Source organism: Leishmania major, chromosome 30 (genome assembly GCF_000002725.2).
Source record: "Leishmania major strain Friedlin complete genome, chromosome 30".
Classification (NCBI taxonomy): Eukaryota; Euglenozoa; class Kinetoplastea; order Trypanosomatida; family Trypanosomatidae; genus Leishmania; species Leishmania major.
The window spans coordinates 1,021,207-1,040,046 of record NC_007271.2 but is presented as its reverse complement, the minus strand read 5'-3'; the positions used below and the strand labels follow the sequence as shown (position 1 = coordinate 1,040,046).

Sequence of the window (18,840 nt, the reverse complement as noted above, 5' to 3'; positions counted from 1 at the left end):
CCTCTCTTCCCGTTGTGGTGAGAGAGCCCTCGAAGCGGCGAATGGGCGCTGCGCCAGCTTTTCGTTGCGTAGGAGGCGGGAAAGGTTGTGTGGGATGGAGATCAGCGCGCGGTCATGTATGGCCTCTCTCTCGAGTTTGCTCGGTACGACTACAACCTAATGCATTGCACCGTACCGCTCCCCCTTCGCTCTTTTCCTCCTCTTCTGCTCACGTTATTGATCCCCTCCATATGCGCTTACTTTCCTCTGGTGTGCACGTGTGTCGGTTGTTCCGCTGGGACCACGCTCAAAACCCGCCGCGCACCCTGCTCCCTGCTCATGCTCTCGGCCGTCTACACACAACACCGACACGTGCGCTGTGCACACGTGTCGGATTATCTGTGGCCCCGGCCCTTTTTGTTGCTTGCCGTAGTAGACGCAGAGCTGACCGCGGATGAGTCTGTCGAGGCGGGTGCTGGACCCGAACCGTCGGCGCGTCGATCTAAGCGATCAGCGCGGTGGCCTCACCGCCGGAGTCCTGGAGTCCCTGCGGACGTTCCTCCGCTACAACGATCGCTACGTCCACCTCTGCGTATCTGACAACGTGCTCGGTAGCGCGGCGATCGCGGGGCTTTGCGCGCTCATTAAACAACATCCGCACCTGACCGCACTTGAGGCGCAGCACTGTGGTCTCCTGGACAAAGACTTTCGCTTCTACGTCGGGCCTGCCATCTTGACCATGACGCACCTGACCTTTGTGGACTTGAGCCGCAACTGCGGACTGACGGACGTGAGTGCGGAGACGCTTGCGCGCATTCTTGTCGAAACAGATGTGGAGACGGTGCGGCTATTCGGAACGTCATTGACCGAACGTGGGGGCCGAGTAATCGCGACGGCGGCGGCCAACACGACTACACTTGTCAGCTGCGAGCTGCCCTTCACGGTCGGCAGTGCCGTCTTGGAAGATATCGAGGTCTGCACGCGCCGCAACCGAGCTCATCGCGCCATACTCCAAAATGCCTCGGTGCATTACACGCGTCTTCAGGTGAGGCGAAGTCGATGGCCTTGCTCGCCAGCGCTCAAGCACATGGAGGCGAATCCGGTGGTTGCGATAGATGAGCTGCCCTCGCTGGAGTCGAAGCCGGGTGCATCTCCGCGGTCACCAGCCATCGATGTTGCTCCGAAAGTGTGTTATACTGAGACAGACCGGCAATGGCGTGCCTGCATTCACAAAGGGCGGAAGAACGCACTGATGCATACGGAGACGCTGCTGCCACCGTCGTTGTTGTCCTCGGTGCCATCAGCTCAGGTTCCCTCCTCTTCCGCAGCCGCCTCTGTTGCCACCACCAAGGTTGCTTCGACAGCGTTGACGCGGAGAGGTAAGGCCACACCCGACTCGCTGGACGAGGTGACGATGTGGGACTGGGCAGACCCCGCCATGTCCACTACTCTTCACTGCCTTTACCTTCTCGATCGTCAGGCCCAGCTCGCGCCGAACCGGGCCGCCTCAGCGGTGGCCGCACCAAACATACATGGACTCTCGCATACGGGGCCGTCAAAGAAGGCGACGGGCGGCACCGTGCGCCTGCCCTACCTTTGAGTAGGAAAGGGGGCGGCGGCGGGGTGATTGGGCACGCGATGGTCGTCCATAATAATTGTTGGCGCGGCACAGTAAGCAATGCCGTTGCTTTTACACCACCCAAGCAGCGGACACGAGCGAAAGAGTGGAAGAAGAATGCTTAAGGCATGTCACCAGCTCTGGCTCTCACCTTTTTCTGTGTGTGTGGGAGGCGGGTGGTGGGGTCATCTTCCTCGGTCTCTTTTCTCCCAATGTCACTCGTACTTTGTTTTTTCTCGATCTCTCTCTCACACAAGCACACACACACACATATACATATGTATGTACATACGGCACCCTTGAAATACACAGAAACAAAAAGAACGCCTGGTGTGCAAGGCATCAATGCAGATGAAGTCTGCTTCTACCTTCGTCTTCAAGGTTGCTTGAGGTTTCATGTCTAGGGCTAATGCCACCGCTGAATGGATATAGATGTACATGGATATACATGCACATATATATATATATATATATGCCGATATACTTGTGTATGAATCGTATTGCGTCTTTTTTGTTTCTTTTCTAGGCGTGCATGCATCTGTAAGTGTGTGCTAAAGCACAAGTGACACGTCCTCTTTCGTTTCCTTTTCTGTTTTTTGTAGGTTCATGTGGATGTAATGGAAGACGCGCGCATGCTCTCTCTATCTCTCTTTCTGTTTCTGTTTCTCTTTCTACCGCACCCTCACCCCTTTCGCGTTACCTTTTTCTTATATATATTTTTTTTGTTTTGTCTCTGCTGGTTTCTCTCTTCGCCGCTACTGCTGTTTGCTGCGTCGCTAGCGCTCTTTTTTTTGGGAGGGAGGCGGGCTTGTTTCGTCTGCACACACCCCATGCTCGCCAAGGCGTCGCCAACAGGTGTTTTTTTCTTGTGCAAATCTTTGGTGTCCGTGAGAGCTGTCGCATCCCTCTCTATCCCTCTGTGTGTGCACATGTGTGTGTGTGTGTGTGTGTGTGTGTCTAGGAGTACATGTGTTCTCCGCTACGAGTGTAAGGCAAAGCAAAAACAGCGAATAGGCTCCCTTTCAGGTCCTTGTCCCTTTCTGCTCTTTGCGCGTGTCACGCTGTTGCGCTGTTGCTTTGCTGACCCGTCTCATGCCTGCAACTCCGCCGTGTGTTCGCACCCACCGCACCAGTCCCTGCGACCTGTGTTGGCTTTCGCTCTTGCGGCCGCCATGCCCAGCACGACATCACCGCACTACCTCATCATAATCTTCCTTTCTCTCCAACTCGCGGCGCATCGAGAGTCACTCCGGCCTCAAACGCTGAAGACCCTCATAGACACCGCCGTGATGTACTTCGTGGGTGACATGTGCTGAGGGGACAGATGTGCGCCGGAGCCCGTGTGGCGCTTGCCGGTCACCCCAGGCTTCTCCTGTCACAAATTCCGCGTCCGGCTGCGGTGCCTCTTTGCCCTTCTCCCCTCTCCCTTGTGTGCACTCACAGGGATGGCGCGGACTGAACGTGTCACCGCCTCTTCCTTTCTCTTGACCTGCATGCCCCTCTTGCTCAACCCATTCAACGCGCGCACTTCGTTCCTGCCGTCTCTCTTGCTCCGCTTTCGTGACGGGAAGCGACGACGTACACCCTTCCCGTTGCCCCTGTAAGAGAGGGCAGCTCCTCCTCTCTCCTCCTCTCACACACACACACACACACACACACATACACTCAAGTCCCGTCGCTGCCCTTTTTCTTGCACCGCGAAAACGGAAAAGGCTATCATACACGCACATATACACGAACATACGCACACACGCACGCATAAGCAGATGCGGTACTTCGTCGTGGCGCACGAATTTCAGGCGGAGGAGGACGTGGAGTTGTCCGTCTTCAAAGGCGAGATACTCTGTGCCACGGAGGGCGTCGCCCAGGATGGCTGGATAAAGGTCGAAGCAACCACGGACGCGCGCCGCCGTGGCTTCGTGCCTATGTCGTACCTCCGCGAAATTTCTGCCGCGGAGGCATCAACCTCGATGTCGGCACCAGCCTCCTCCGCACCGCCGTTGACAGGTGAGTCAACGTCCCCCATGCGCACGCCGCAGCGCGCTGGAGGAGAGTCGTCAGCGAGGGCAGCTCTTGCCAACACGACAGTATCCACGTCGCTGGACCTGGGAAACTGTAGTGGCGTTGTGGCGAAGGGTTTCAGCCCGTCTCTGCAGCCGATGCGCAGCCCTGAGACAACTGCTGTGCACGCTGCCCCGGCTAGCAGCAGCATCCACTTGACCCCCGCTCAGCAAGCTGCCGGTCCGGTCAGTCGCCACCTGCTCGAGAACCCCAACGCTGTTGTCGATGCCTTCATGAAGAACGAGGTGTACTTCAACCAACTAATGCAGCGGCGCGCCTCGGCACTGGCGCAGATGCAGTCGGGTTTGGAGGAGGCCATGACGGAGGTTGCGGCTTGCAAGGACCGCAGCGCCGTGCTCACACGAAAGCTGCACGACCTGGATGGGGTGGTGGAGCGCGAGCGCCAGCGCTGGATGGACCGGGTGGAGGAGGAAAAGGTGCATGTGAGCCGGTCAATCCCCTACAGCGCGCCGTTGGCTGTACCGGTCAGCTCCGGCACCACACCGCTTCGCTCGCCCATCATCGGCCCACATAGCGGGGTGGGGCGTAGCGTGCTGGACGACGACAGTCCACGCCAGCTCAGGGCATAGAAGAGGAGCGAGAGAGGTGGCGCTGTGGTGTTGTGCGCTGCATTTCATTCGCATGCACACACACATACAAAAAATGCAGGCGCTCACGGGAAGGCAAGAGGCGCGTCCACGCCCGTGTGCCACACGCACAGCTTTGCAGTGTGCGCATTGCTACCTGTCTCCGTGGACCTGCTGTTCCCTGCACGCGCTTCACTTCCCCACACCTGGTGACGCCTCATCAACGTCCATGGGCGTGCCATGGGAGTGTGAGCGTGTGCATTCGTAGAGGTCATAGATGTCGGCGAATGAGCACGCTCTTCTCGGTGCCTCCATCTCTCTCTCTTTCGCTGCGTGGGCCTGTGTGTGTTTGTGTGTGTGTGTAGAGAGAGAGAGAGGGGGGGGGAGCACATCGGAGGCGTTTTTGATGGGTATCTGTCCGTCTCTTCTTCTTTTCCGTTTTTCGTGCTTCTGTTGGCCGTGCCTCCCTCGCCTTTCACAGGGTCTTTGCCCTTACATGAGATTCACTCTCTATATATATACCGCCTTCTTCTCTCACTCCATCTTTGGCCACCAACCATCCACTACCACCACCACCGTGACAGGACAGCTGGAGCTGAGCAGTACGGCAGGCAGCAAAGACAGCTGCAACCCTTGTTCTGAAGAAAGGCGGAGGGGACATAGAGAAAGGTGCTTGACCGGCTTGTGTGTACCTTGGCCGTGGTCGATGCAGGTGTTACGCTGTCTACGTCTCTTTTCATTTGGCTGTGTGACCTGCTCGCTTGTTTGGTGGGTGTGCACAGATGCTTGCCCCCTCTTCCTCCCCCACATTGCCGCATCACCACTTGTGGGTTTCCCATCTTGCCAGTCCTCATCGTTTCTTCCTTCCCCCCTTCCCTGCCTCTCTTATGGTCACCTCACCCTCCCCGTTATTTTTGTTTTGGTTGTGCTTGCAGAATCCTGCCGGCATGCTTGCTGCCACCCGTGTGGCGCTCTAGGTCTGTGCATTTTCGCGGAGATGCGTGTGCAGTGCACCTTTCTCTCGACTGCCTCACACTTTGATCCCTTCTGAGGGGCGCTTCGTCACTGCGAAACAGCGAAGCCACGGGCGCACGCACAAACACATATACATAGCATGCCACAACATCACAAGGGAGGGGCAACATCACAGCACTCTCCGCGAAGCGGGACATACTTACATAAGAGAGCAGGCACCATATACACGCTGCACACAGTCAGCCCCCCACCCCCATGCACACGCACACGCATGCATACGTTTAGCGGAAAGAGGGAGAAACGACCAGACGTACTTCTTTTGTACGACTTCTCCTCTTTCACCTCCCACCACCCCTTCCAACCTTGCTCCTCTGCACATGTGTATACACATCTATACGTATCGACGCTTACACGCATATGCGTCGCATGACTATTTCGCTTTCTCCCTGTGTCTTCATCAGCCGATCACTCTTGCCTTCTTACCTCATCCTCTCCACACTATTCTCTCTCTCTCTCTCACACACACACACACACATCCAGTGCGTGCGTTTTTCGTTGCTTTGTTGGCATCTCTTTTTGTTGTTGTTGTTGCTGTTGTTGTTTTCCGGTTCTTTTGGCGTGGCACGCAGCGACTGTGGCGTGTGTGTGTGTGTGTGTGTGTGTGTGTGTGTGTCTTTTCTATCCACAGACATGACGCATACATGCTCGTTACTCTTTGTGTTCTGTTTGCTGTGCGTGTGAAGCTCCACATGGTTGGCCTACACATCCCCCTCTTGCGTTCTCTGCTTTCTGTTTTCTGGTTGCTGTTGCCTCTCGCCGATATCGTTGAAGATTCAGGTTTTTTTTTTTAATTATCTCTCCAACGTGCCCGCTCGACAACGAACAAGTCAGCAAACTATATGCGTGCACAGCCCCAGCTGTTCACTTTCCACTGCTGCACGGCGGCTGCTCATCAAGGACATATCGGGTCAACCAGCACCGTTGGGCGTCGTTCCGCCCACTGCGATTCCACTGCAGGCAGCGCAGGCCAGGTACGGGATCACACTCAGCATCACCGCAACGCAGCAAGAGCAGGAATAAAACGCGGGCGGATGCGTGCATTCGACGACCTGTCGGCACGATTTGTAGTGAGCTGTTACAAGCGTGGCCATGACCCGCAGGTCTCCTCGGCACAGCACCAGCCCAGACCTGTCCGCTGACACCGAGAGTCGGCCAGCCGTGCCCCGAGGGCGGGCTGTGCAGGCTCTTGGCTTCCCCCATAACGAGTGTGGGGTACGGGGCCCTGGTACGACGGTGACGCCGCCGGCCCACATGGGGGCATGTTGCGGAAGGGGCGCAACAACTCGAGAGGCGAGAATATCGCGCAAGGGCTTCCATGACTTAGTGACCATTGTGGTTGCGCTTCCCTGATTGCGGGTGCATGTCCGTGTCTTTTCCTTCCTCTGCTGCTCGTCCTCTCTTCCGGTAAGCTGGCACGTTCTCAGCACGGAGGAAAGGTGTGTTGTGCGAACAAGCGTGGCTCATTGGGAGACCAGTAGAACCGCCGAAAGAAAAAAGAATGCGCATAGAGAACAGAGTAGAAAGGTGACGAAGCGTCTGCGTCTGCGGCCTCGCTACCACGGGTTTGGTTGTTGGTGCTGCTCCTGCTGCTGCTACTCAGCACAGGCAGGCGTCTCTTTCTTTTACTGGTGATGCTTACATTGAACTCTGCGCGCATCGACTTCTACTTCCACTCCTTCTTTCCCTTCATTTTTATTTTCGTGTAGGTGCGTGTGTGCATTCCGCTGCTTCTCTTCTCGAATTAGCCTATTGCCGCTCTTTGTGGGGTTGCACGCACGCGTGTGCACGTGTATGTGTGCTGGCCTCTTCGTGGCGTCGAACAGGAAGCAAGGAAAGCAGATGGGGTGGGTGTGCGTGTGGCATTCCTGCACTGCACTTAGCGCTACACGGTCCCAAACATTCGCACCCCCTTCCTCAGCGAAGCAGCAGCGACAGCCATGGGCACCGCCTCGCTGCTCTTCAGCTTGCTGCTGAACATCACGAGCAGCATCGGGGTGATCATTGCCAACAAGCGGTTCGTCTTTATCGAGGCGCACTTCGAGTTTAGTACGGTTCTTACCATCATCCACTTTGTCACGACATTTCTGGGCTGCGTATTCTTTGCGTACGGGGTGAAGCTGTTCACGCCGAAGAAGCTTTCGATCCGCCGGGTGCTCCCCATCAGCTGCGCCTTCTGCGGCTACGTCGTCTTTAACAACCTCTCTCTCCTAACCAACTCGGTAAGCGTGTATCAGGTGCTGAAGATTCTTTGCACACCCTTAATTGTTTTCGTTGAGTGGTTTCACTATGGCAAGCGGGAGAAGCTGAGCACACTGCTGTCGCTGTTGCCCGTGTGCATCGGCGTCGGCGTCACCTTCTACGCCGACACGGATGTGAACTGGATGGGCGTGGTGTGGGCGTTTCTCGCCATCATCGCCAACTCCCTCTACACGATCTGGGGCAAGACAAAGCAGGTGGAGCTGGGTGCGCAGCCGATGCAGCTGCTCATCTATGAAACCCCCCTTAGCGCTGTCATGCTCTTGCTCGTGGTGATTCCGCTGGACGGCGGTGAGAAGCTGGCCGCGTACGAGGTCACCTTCAAGACGGTGTGGACGGTGCTGCTGTCTTGCATCTTTGCCTTTGGCGTGAACTTCTCCTTCTTTCTCTTCGTAGGAAAGACGTCGCCGCTGACAATGAACGTTGTTGGCTACTTGAAGACGTCGTTGGTGTTTGTGCTAGACTTCATCTTTGTGTCAGCCGACATGCCGCAGAAGAAGCTGATCGGCATCTCCATCACACTTCTCGGGCTGGCGGGGTACTCTTACTCGAAGATCGAGCCGCCACTACCGCGCAGCCACACGACTTGGCGGAGCTCGAGCCGGAGCTCTCCCTATCAACAGCGCAGAGCAGTTGAGGTGAACGTGATCTCGGTGTGAGCGCTCGTCGCCGCTCGAGCGTCCTGGCGTTTATTTCTGGCCTGGGGGTGCCTGATACTCTCGGAGGAGCCTGTGCTGCGCCTCTGTTACTGCTGCGCACCTTTTCTTCGTCTGTTGCCCACAGGCTGCGCAGCGGCTACACGGATCGAGAAGAGCGACTAGCGCGGCTACTGCCATGCAGCCGACGAAAATTTCGGCCCTTGCGCACACGGAACGCCCCGCCCTGTTCACGACAGGACTTCAGCAAAGTCATCCGCGGAAGGCAGTGAAGGTTACACGCTTGATGCACTATTCGATGTACGCTCCAAACGTTCCTCCACGACCGTTGTGAGGATGAATACCCACGCACACAGTGACGCGTATAACCCCGCTGCATCCAGTACTGCTAAGGTGCGCGCGAAAAGCGGAGGCAACGAAGAGAGTCCAAACATGGGATCGTGTGGAACGGGTACCTCCCGAGCAGCATTTCTCTGTCGCCCCTATGACTCCTTCGGAGGCGTGACGGCGCGGCGCGCCAGTTCCCAGCCTCAGCCTCGTCGACCTCCTCTGTAGCCATCACGATCTCTGCTTTGCCTTGCCCAGCTAAGGTGTATCTTTTTCACGCCTACCTATTCCCTATTCTCTTTATTTTCACATGGACCACCTCCTTTCCTCTTGTAACAACCAAAGTGCTTTCCTTCTCTGCGTATACGCAAGTAGGCACGCACATGCATATCGACATCACGCTACACGACAGATAAACGAAGAACACACACACACACACACACACACACACATGAGCGACTTTGCCTCTGGGAGCGGTCGCCGCCCGCGCGCGGCGGGGCCGCTTCTCGCCTCCGGTGTCTTGCTGCTGGCATTGTTGACGGTGGTGTGCGCTCCGGTGAATGCTGAAGTGGTTGTAGCGCCGCTCTGCGCCGAGAAACACGGCTTCGCTGGTGAGTTCAATGACCACTACAGCATCCCAGTGGAGCAGGCACCAGCAGCTGGCGAGGCAATCGTCCTGATCGCACGTGCCTTCCCCCTCAATCTTGGTAACATGCTGGCGCGGTGGTTGTATATCAATGCAACTTACCGAATCTCAGAAGGGGCGCAGCTCACGGAAGCGTCGGACAACAACGGCATCTTGGAGCTCGCAAACGTGGCGGCTGGAACGGACATCGAGGTGCGTGTGATGCGTGTGCGCACCGATGGCCCGACCCCGTTTCGATTTTTTAGCTTCTTTGCGAACCGCCCCGTCTGCCACGTGGCGGTAGCGCCGGATAATAGCTTTATCGCTCCTATGCCGCACAGGCTTCGCGCCACGCCGCAACTGCCTCTGACCATGTACTTCAAGGCGGTGCTGCCGCCGACCGTGAATGCGCTCATCGTTCGTGTTAGTGCCGACGGCCGTACTGACGAAAAGTTCAGATCAGGGGATAGGGTTTACACGTCCGGCGACCTTGTGCGCGCTGACAGCGGGGGCGCCGTGCTATTCGCGTACACCTCTCCAATGGAGAATACGGCCACGCCGTACTACTTTACCCAGGTGTCTGTGAGCTACGGGGAGTGGGAAGGAGATGGCGCGGCGAAGCCGAACGCGTCGAACACATCCAGCAGTGGCGGCGACAGCAGAGACTCTATGCAGCCGACGCAGTCCACGCCGGTGCTGCGAAGGCTGCTGCTGATTTCTTTGTTTCTGTTTCTTCTATATCAAGCGGCAGCGTCTGCGCACAACTATTACGTTCTCGGCAAGCGTGACGTAATGGACATTGTTCCATGCGCCAAGTCAGCGGCGGCAGGCGTGCGGGCGGCGCAGCTGGTCACCTTGCGGTGCATGGGCAGGTCGCAGCGGCACAAGGAGGGGTATAACTCTTTACAGAATCCGGATGATTCCTACTCGTGAGCGGTGAGCTGCCGGGAAGCGGTTGTGTACGGACGCTGGCGCACGCCGAGAGATAGAGATATACTCCTCTGCTCCGCTTCACATGCACGTGCGCGGGGGAGGAGAATCTGCGGACTAGGTGTATTCCACCACATGTGCTCTACTTTTTTGTCAGGTGAGGTGTGCGTGCCGTCTCACACCTCACCCCTCTCTCTCTCTCAACATCAGCATATTGCGACGAGGGCAGATATTCATCGACACGCTCGATTTACCTCAGGGGATCACAGTGCTTCTCCGTATCTCTCTCTTTGCCATCGCCACTCAATCCCAGACGACTGAGCCCAATTTCAAGAGATACAAACAAAGGACACGCCTGCAAGCAGTCTCAGCGCTTATCTGACTGCGCCTCATGTGCTTTCTTCCCTTTTCTCCTTCTGCATGTGCACCCGCGTGTTTGATGTGTCGCAGCGCTTCATCCTCCTCGTGTCCCTCCCCCCCCTCTCACTCTCCCTGCGTCCTTCCTGTTGCTCTCGCAAAGCAGCAACGAGAAGAAGGCGCTCTACAGCGTCTGTGCTGCTGGCAACAGACGCGCTCTCCCTCTTTGTCCGTACCCATTACCCAAGCCCTCTTCTCTTTCTCCTCCTTCCGAACTTCCCCCTCCCCATCCATTCGCCGCGAAAGCAGATGCGCGCGGCCGTTGGCGCAGTGCTGCAGCCGTCCTCCTCGGTAGGCGCCCTACGCTGCCAAGCACGGTTCATCACGCGCCTCTACACTTCCTACTTCAAGGGCGAGTTGTTCCCCAATCAGCTGGCGCGGCCGCTGGAGCGGTTGCCACGCGGCGTCTCTTTGGCCGCAGCGCGCAAGGGTCAGCAGGCGGCTGCGCCGAGCAGCTCGGGGTCTGGCAACCCTGCGACGACTGCGTCACTAGATGTGGTCACCTGGGGGGATGTGGACAGCACTGATCTTGTGCATGCGAACGAGCAATCCCGTGCGGTGGCGCCCCAGGCGGGCCTCGCCCCGAGGCGCCCGTACGTTCCCCTCGGTGAGGTGGCGAAGCTGGAGCTGCAAGGCGACTACCTCACAGAAGGCGGTCTGCATCAAGAGGCCTTAGAGTACTACGGTGTGGTGGCGAAGGCGTATGAGCTGGCCTACCCTAAAGATCATCCGCAGGTGGCTGGCATCCGCCTCAAGCTCGCCGGCGCCTTTCGTCGAACGGGGCGGCTGACCAGCAGCAAGGCAAACTGCGAAGCTGTGCTGCAGATGCTTGACAGCGCTGTCCAACCGCCGCTGGAGCTGATTGTGGAGGCGCTCTTTGAGCTGGGCCTCACTTCAGAAGCAATGAGTGACGCAGCCGCGGGCACCGTCTTCGAGGAGGCTGTCGCCCTCGTCGACATGTTTCACAACTCGGGTCAGTCACATAAGATGCTGCGTCTACTCCCCCGCCTAGGCCGCCGCTTCAACCTCAACTTCGAGGAGAAGTTCGTGTACTTCTCGCCCTTTGATTACGATCGCGTCTTCGCACTGGCGGACCAGTGCCTGGAGAGAGCAGAAGTGTTCTATCAGGCGCGCAACGATCGTGCCGGCGTGATGCGGGTTCTACAGCAGCGCAAGGAGCTCATTGACAAGAAGTTTTTTAACATGCGCGACTTTGCCGGCCGCATCCACACCATGCGCGGTCACTGGAAGCGCCGCGCGCAGGTGCTCACAAATGCGCCGACGCCGGACGAGCTGCTGCGGTACTCGCCCACGATCCATCAGGTGTACCGTGACTTCAAGTATGAGCTCAACGCACCGATCGGTCGTGAGAAGGAGGTGCAGCCCGGCGTGAACCGCGTGGTTCATGACATGGGTAATCCGTACCGCCGCAGCGGCGTCCGTTCCCAGCGCATGTTCCGGGATGCGGAGAAAAACTTCGAGAAGTATATTCGGGCGGACGCGTTTGAGGCGTAGAGGGCCCTTGAGGGGAAGAAACGAGCGAGGAAGCGTCGAAACTAATCATACAACAAACGGCTTCGCCGTACACTGCACAACACACATGATGGGGAGTAGGGCCGACAGGCGTTGGGCGGGGGGTGGGAAGAGCCAGAGGCGCCGCCTCGCTGGCCTACGATCATCGCCGCAGCTTCGGCGTCGACCTTCGGTCGTATGGTCCGGATGGGCGTAGTGTGGTGCTCGAGGGTCGGACTTCGGCGCCGTTTTTTTGCTTGTTTGTTTGTGTTGTCCGTCTTGGTGTCGCGTCCGTGGCGCTGTGGTGGATGCGGTTGTTCGATAGGTGCTTGAATTCGTGCGGCGGGTTTGCCGTCACACCCCCCGTATCACACAGAGTGGAGGCAAAGGCGAAGAAGAGAGCAGCGGAAGCAATGAGGGCGGCTGTGCACGCATAAAATAACTGCGCATCGCTCCATAGGCAACGGTGGGGGTTACAGACCCCCACACAGAGACCCGCACCGACACTTCCGCACCTGTTCTGTGGACCGCCTTCTACTAAGGTGACTTTTTTCGTGTGTCATGGGATCGCTTCAGCATTGCATCACTGTATGAGTTGTGTGTCTTGCTGCTTGCGTATGTGTCTCGCGGAGAGAGGATGCTCCACCTTGCTCATCGAGGTTTCTCTTCTCCCTATAATCTTCCAGAAGACGTCCTTCTTCCCGCTCCGTGCCCCCCCCCCCCTTCAGCTTTCATGCGAGTCCTCGCCCACACCAAAAGTTCACCTTCGCTTCTCCACTGCACGGTGTGCAGTGGTTTTCCTTCTCTCCTTTTTGCGAAGCAAGCAAGCTCTCCAGCACGGACCCCGTGAGGTACACCTGCACAACTCGTCACATACACGTCCCTTTTCTTTCCCACATCCCTGTCACCACTGTCGCCTCTTCAGCTGGTCATGACTACATCGTACGCTGCAGGCGGAGCGGCTAGCACGGCCGCTGTTGTCCCCTTCAACTATCTGCGCCTCAAACGGCATCGCCGAACGATCTTCTTGTACTGCGACTTTCAGCAGGACACCGTGCAGGCCATCAAGGAGCGCATCGAGAAGTTGACGAGCCGCACCTTCTACACCATGTGCCTCTACTACGGCACCCAGCGCCTCAGCGACGAGTCGACGCTATTCAGCGCTAGCATCTCCGATGATGGCACAGAGCTGTGGATTGCCTACTCGAAGGGCAAGACGGCCGAGGGCGAAACAATCTGGGAGGATGTCGAAGAGGCGATGGCGCCAGTTGCCGCTGCTGCGCCGGAGTTAGCGCCCGAGAACACCGGCGAATCGCTCGCAGGCACCACTTTTGGCGCTGACGGACAGGGTGCAGGACAGCATTCTGTCACCGTCACCGATAACGTCGAGGTGATTCTGTAGTGGCTGATCCCCACTCCACCGACCTTGTCGCGGTTGTGCGGCGTTTTTTTGCCTGCGCTTCGTTTCTGCGTTTGCCACCTCCCTCTCCCTCCCTCTCTGCTCTTTACGGAGGTTGAGGGAGAAGCTCTTTTCCATGTACTGTAGCTCCCACTGCCTTTGCGTGCATGTGCATGTGCGTACGCTCTGGCCTCCTCTGTCTACTGTGCTCGCTGTCTTCAGTGGCACTCACACTTCGGTGTGTCCCCCCTCCCGCCTCTCTCCTCGCTTACACGTCAAGTGACGATGCGAAGTATATAAAAAATAAGAAACACTGTGCTTCTCCTCGGGAAAGTACAGATGACCGTCGTGGTCCCTCCCTCCCGTTGCAGTGTTGCGGCTGCATGTCGTGCTAGCGTGGCGTGGCTTCAACGATGAAGGAAGCTGGTCAGATCCGTCTTCACGTCATCGAACGTCCTACGCGGAGTGTGCACATGATAAAGCCCGCATGGATACGGAAAGATGGGTGAGGATGGGAGGTGGCGCACGCGTGTGTGGCGTCGTCATCGTTCCCTTCCCTGACTTTGCACGCTCTCCTTACCGCTGCTCACTTATTCACGCTTGCAAGCATTTACACCCGTTTTTCCCTTCATCCCTCTCCACGTTTTTTTTTACTCTTCCCTGTCTCACACGGTGGCTACAAGGGCGACCGATAGAGGTGGCGGGAGCTGGACTGCTTCTCTTCTGCGGAGTGCCTCCTTCCCCTCCTCCCCCTCCCCCTCCCCCACCAAAAGCTGCAGCCGACTCTGCCGGCTCGTGGGGCGCGTCTACACCCCTGTGTGCCTCATTCGGCCTCCGGTGCAGCCCGCCAACACTCCCTCCCTTCCCCCTGCAGTCGCCGCCGGATGGTGCAGTGCCCCTGGGATGACGTGATGACGGAGGCGTTCCGCCGTGCTCAGATGGCGGGTCGTGTGTTTCCGCAGCTGTGCGATTTTCCTCCCTCTGTACCACGAGACGTCGCAGAGCTTAAGTACCTCATGCCGCTCCGGGCGTTCAGCGAGGTCGGCCGCGGAGGTAAACCGATGCACACTGCTCCTCTGTGGTGCGGACCGCTAGAATCGACTGGGTTCTCGGACTCGATGGAGGGCGAGGAGGAGTCGCTGTTGATGACGCACGGCGGTGATGCTTGGTCTGCTGCGCTCTTTGTGGCGTCGCACACCCAAAGCGGCGGGAGCGGTGTTTGCTAGGCTCTCCCCCACCCCTTTCGAGAGAGTCACACCGCACGCTACCGGGGGACTTTGCGTTGAGCCACTGAAACGCAAGCTGCCATCACGCGCCTGAGCGTACGGGTGCTGCCTACCCTTGCCCTTTTTCTTGTTTTCCGTGTGGGACGGACTCGGAAGGGAGGCGGTTCAGTGGGGGCAGCAGTGCTCTGCTGCCGCATCATTTCGTGACGGCGTTTGTAGCGCATGCGCATCGCGCACACACTACCAAATGCTGGCGCAAAGCCGGCTCTCCTTCTCCCTCCTTCCTCTTGAGGGACCACCCGTTCTGCTGCCAGTGCCGTTGACGTTGTGCGCGCTGGTTGCACAGAAATCACGGCAGCGGCTTGGGCAGCAACAGCAAAGCCAGCCAATCACGTGTGGATCGACCTTCTCCCTTTGTTCGTCGGACGAGTGTCGCCTGCGTGCCGCAACGCCACGCAGGCGGGTGCTGCCGCTATCATCCTCCCTCCTCTCTTTTGCGTGGCTGCAGCTTACCTGCTGGCTCCCATGACGGAGGCCATCGTCGCGGTTGTTCGCCCCTCTTCTTTCATCAGCATTCTACCACTGTTCTCTCCTTGGCGTCCTCACTCACCTCCGCACCCCCTCCTTTTCCATCCTTCGCCTTTTTCTCCTCCAATGATTGAATAACATAACGCGTGTGCCTCTAGGCTTATCCGCTCCTCATGCCTGCTTCCCGCCCCTCTCTCTCCCCGCTCACACGCATCTCCACGGAAGAGGCGGCACAGACGGACACTGCACAAAAGACCCACCAGGTCTCACATTCAGCGAAAATCCAACTCGAGCCCAAGTGGCGATCCTCACTTCTCCCCCCTTTCCTTTCTGTTTTTCGTTACGCACAGTGCCTGCTGCCCATAGACGGCATACAGCCACTCGTGAGCTCAAGTAATCGAGAGAGGAGGAGAGGGTGTACGCGCTCCCTAGTCTACTTTCGTCCCCTTCCCATTTCTTCCCTCTCCCTGCCGTGTGTTGGGCTCTGCTCTCGCGTTGGTGCTTTCTCTCTCTCTCTCTCTCTGTGTCTGTGTGTCTGTCTGTCTCCACTTCTGTGGCGTTGGCACGAGTGGTGGTGTTCGTAGTGGGAAGCAAACACATCTCGATTGCTTGCTCGTCGTGGTAGTTTGCGCACGACACATTTCCCTGCACAGGCACCTGCACTGTTGCTCCCACAACTGGCACAACAGACATCTCAACACACACGCCAGGCAACGGCGTCACTGCAGCGATTCGCCTGTTTCGCTCTCTTCCTCTCTCCTTCTTTCGCTCGATTACGTTGCGCGCTGTCTTCCCCTCCCCCCCCCTTGTAGCTCTACCCAACAGCCAAAATGGACGTTGACACGCTTCTCACGCGTCAGATGGAGCTGCACACCTCGTTGCGACAGCCCCCGAAGAACCCACAAGATCTCGTGCAGCTCATGGACATGATGCGCAACTACAAGCACTACTTTGGGTCGCTGCGCACCTTAGCGGAGCGTTTCAGCGTGGAACCAGAGACCGTCTTTCAGGCGTTCATGCACATCAGCGTCGGTGGCACCGTGAACTTTGACCGACAGCATCAAGACGGTGCAGTCCCCATGCACCAGGCCAAAGTATTGCCGCGCTCTAAAGCGATTGAGCTCGCCCCGAGGCTGTGCAAGGAGCTCCCGAATCCGGAGCTGATGGTGTACGTGGGGCTCAGCCGCGACCTGCGCAACACGCTCCGTGTAAAGGTGGAGGACGGCAACGATCTCAAAACAGCCGAGAAGAGCGTCTGCGAGGCGGTCGAGTACCTCGACTTCATCAAAAGTCGCGCGCACCACAACACAGGGAAGCTGTATGCGCTTTACATGGCCGAGGACCCGCACTCGCTGTCCTCATTGCTGGGCGACGGGGAATCGTCGATGGCGGCTTCGTGGGCAACCTTTCAAGATACCTTCTCCTCGACAACCCCGAGTATGCAGCTGCCCACGCTCGGCGACGACGGCGCCCCACTGGAGAACGAGCCGACAGCGCTGCCGAGCCCGCTGTCTTCCTTTATACCAGAGCTGAAGAAGCAGTGTGCCGCTGCAAGCGATGTGTCCCCCATAAGCGGAGGTGCAACCAAGCGCCTCAAGGCGTCCCAGGTGCTCCTTGACTGGATAGCAATAGTCCCAGCCGAGTACTTTGCACAACACGCCGAGGGCATCGTGGATGCGGTGTCGTCGACGCTGTCGCTCTTGGCCGCAGAAAAGCGGTCAGCGCTGTGCCGTGTTGGGTGCGACATCATCATCATGCTGATGCAGCGCCTCTCACCAGAGCCGGTGTTCATCGAGGACGTTCGTCGCGGCACGTGCAGCACGAATCCGGCTACCTTCAGTGGCGCGCTCTCGCAGTGGGTGTCGAGTTTGGCGAAGGGGATTTATGTCACGATTGCCGTCATCTCCTCGGCGACCGACGCGGCCTTACGCGCCATCGCCATCCAAAGCCATGGACACCCAAATGTGGTGAAGACGCTCTTGACGGCCCTTTCCAGTGGCGCACAGACGGAGCTGCGGCGAAAGTGCCTGGGCTACTTGGCATTGTGCGTTGTGGCAGCTCACCAGAAGCTTCCCGAGCGAATGCGAGAGTTGGTGCACCTTCTAGGCCCCGTCGCCGTCAAGTACGTAGCAAACGGCGACTCACCGAGCCGCAAGATGGCGCGCGCGCTCTGCTCCGTGCTGCGCGTGCTGGCCCCTGCCACGTCTCCGAGGGGGAGCGACAGGTTACTGCATATCGCTGATGAGCGCATCGAGGTCCTTCTGCAGCAGGAGCGGCCTCAGGTTGAGCCAGCCGTTCTTGGCGGTCCTCAAGCGCTGGAGAACCTCCTCTTCGAGGCGGACACCTTTGTTTCCTCAATTCGCTCCACCTTCTCTGCGGGATCGCAGCGTAGCCTGCTAGGCAGCATGCGAGGTCGCGGCCGCCAAATGAGCTTTGGGGCCGGCCGAAGCGAACTTCCTCAACGCGATGCGGCGGCGGCCGACCGGGGAGGTCGTGGTCGTCAAAACAAGTCGGGTGCGACCGATGCGGGCGCGGCGGCGGGAAGTAGACCGTCGACTAAGCATAGCGAAGGCACCGCCACTGCTGCTCTTGCTGAGCTTCGTGTCACCGCTCGGTCCCCTACATGCCAGCATAGCACAGCGTACGCGGTGCCTCACGGCCGCGCGATGGTGGAGGTGCAGGGCCCTACGCGCTCCGCCGCGGGCCGACGTAGTCTCTCGCCCAGCGGTGGTCTCAGCCCGAGATCTAACGTTGCTGCCGGACAAGCTCGTACACACAACGTCTCATCTCATCGGGCAAAGACGCGCCTTGGCAGCATCTACGACGCCGAGGCTTTTCTTGGCGGCCACAACGCGACTCCGACAAGCGCAGCAAAGCGCGCGGCGGCCGGGGAGTCGCCCCAACGTAGTGTCGTGTCTAGGAATACCTTGGCGACGCATGCGCCACCGCTTGAGAGTGGCATGGGTGGCCACGGGGGCGGCGCCGGGCACGTCACCGCCATCACTGCCGGTTCGAATGGGGGGCATCAACCTCTCCTTCCAACGCTCACATCCGCGCGGCGCCGCACACCCCATGCTGATCGCACAGCTGCAGCGGAGGAGGAGGGTGTGCTGCCGCCGCCTCGTGGTGCGGCGCTGCCTAGCTCCGACCGACTCGTGCCTCTTTCCTTGCGAAACCACGTTGGCCACGACAGTGAGGCCGCCTACCGGGGTCTCGTGTCCCCGAATTGCTCAAGCGGCTCCGCAGCCGCGGGGTCAAACGCGCCGCGCATCAGTCAGTCCCTGCGCCGAAAAATCGAAGAGAACAAAGGTGCGTTGGGGTTGTGAAGATAAGAGACAGGTACGCTGGTGGCAAATCGTGGTGAGCAGAGGATAGGACGTGGCCAAGTCGAGTTGAGTCTGCGTCGGTGGTGGTGTCGCTCCTTGCGAATGCACATGCTATCCTTGCTACTGCAGCTACTTCTGCATGCAGTGTGTACTGGCTATAGTGATGTACAGCTCTTTCAGAGTTTTCTCGTCGACGGGGCTCGTTTTGCTGTGAATCGTGTACGGATGTCTTTTGTGGAAACTGCCTCTTTTCGCGCGTGCTACTCCGTGCGTGGTGGCGAGACACCCGTGCGTCCATTAGGTGCGCATATCTTTGTGAGTCTGGTTAGCCCCCCTCTTTCTTTTCGCCCCCCCCCCG

General features: G+C 58.3%; 8 protein-coding genes across 8 annotated transcripts; all 8 read left to right on the top strand.

Annotated features, from left to right (window-relative positions):
* Positions 1-433: 433 nt before the first annotated feature.
* Positions 434-1,579, top strand: LMJF_30_2700 (conserved hypothetical protein; the record flags this gene model as incomplete). Its single annotated transcript, XM_001684822.1, has 1 exon — positions 434-1,579. One exon carries the CDS (start codon positions 434-436, stop codon positions 1,577-1,579), a length of 1,146 nt encoding a protein of 381 aa, XP_001684874.1.
* A 1,784-nt stretch (positions 1,580-3,363) lies between these two features.
* On the top strand, positions 3,364-4,248 carry LMJF_30_2690 (SH3 domain protein-like protein; the record flags this gene model as incomplete). Its single annotated transcript, XM_001684821.1, has 1 exon — positions 3,364-4,248. The coding sequence occupies one exon, from the start codon at positions 3,364-3,366 to the stop codon at positions 4,246-4,248; it is 885 nt and encodes a 294-aa protein (XP_001684873.1).
* A 2,969-nt stretch (positions 4,249-7,217) lies between these two features.
* Positions 7,218-8,195, top strand: LMJF_30_2680 (conserved hypothetical protein; the record flags this gene model as incomplete). The annotated part of the gene is made up of 1 exon (XM_001684820.1): positions 7,218-8,195. The coding sequence occupies one exon, from the start codon at positions 7,218-7,220 to the stop codon at positions 8,193-8,195; it is 978 nt and encodes a 325-aa protein (XP_001684872.1).
* A 775-nt stretch (positions 8,196-8,970) lies between these two features.
* Positions 8,971-10,077, top strand: LMJF_30_2670 (conserved hypothetical protein; the record flags this gene model as incomplete). Its single annotated transcript, XM_001684819.1, has 1 exon — positions 8,971-10,077. One exon carries the CDS (start codon positions 8,971-8,973, stop codon positions 10,075-10,077), a length of 1,107 nt encoding a protein of 368 aa, XP_001684871.1.
* A 417-nt stretch (positions 10,078-10,494) lies between these two features.
* On the top strand, positions 10,495-12,006 carry LMJF_30_2660 (conserved hypothetical protein; the record flags this gene model as incomplete). Its single annotated transcript, XM_001684818.1, has 1 exon — positions 10,495-12,006. The coding sequence occupies one exon, from the start codon at positions 10,495-10,497 to the stop codon at positions 12,004-12,006; it is 1,512 nt and encodes a 503-aa protein (XP_001684870.1).
* Positions 12,007-12,934: 928 nt separating this feature from the next.
* LMJF_30_2650 (conserved hypothetical protein) lies at positions 12,935-13,405 on the top strand (the record flags this gene model as incomplete). Its single annotated transcript, XM_001684817.1, has 1 exon — positions 12,935-13,405. The coding sequence occupies one exon, from the start codon at positions 12,935-12,937 to the stop codon at positions 13,403-13,405; it is 471 nt and encodes a 156-aa protein (XP_001684869.1).
* Positions 13,406-14,286: 881 nt separating this feature from the next.
* On the top strand, positions 14,287-14,628 carry LMJF_30_2645 (conserved hypothetical protein; the record flags this gene model as incomplete). The annotated part of the gene is made up of 1 exon (XM_001684816.1): positions 14,287-14,628. The coding sequence occupies one exon, from the start codon at positions 14,287-14,289 to the stop codon at positions 14,626-14,628; it is 342 nt and encodes a 113-aa protein (XP_001684868.1).
* Positions 14,629-15,986: 1,358 nt separating this feature from the next.
* LMJF_30_2640 (conserved hypothetical protein) lies at positions 15,987-18,482 on the top strand (the record flags this gene model as incomplete). Its single annotated transcript, XM_001684815.1, has 1 exon — positions 15,987-18,482. One exon carries the CDS (start codon positions 15,987-15,989, stop codon positions 18,480-18,482), a length of 2,496 nt encoding a protein of 831 aa, XP_001684867.1.
* Between the last annotated feature and the right edge of the window lie 358 nt (positions 18,483-18,840).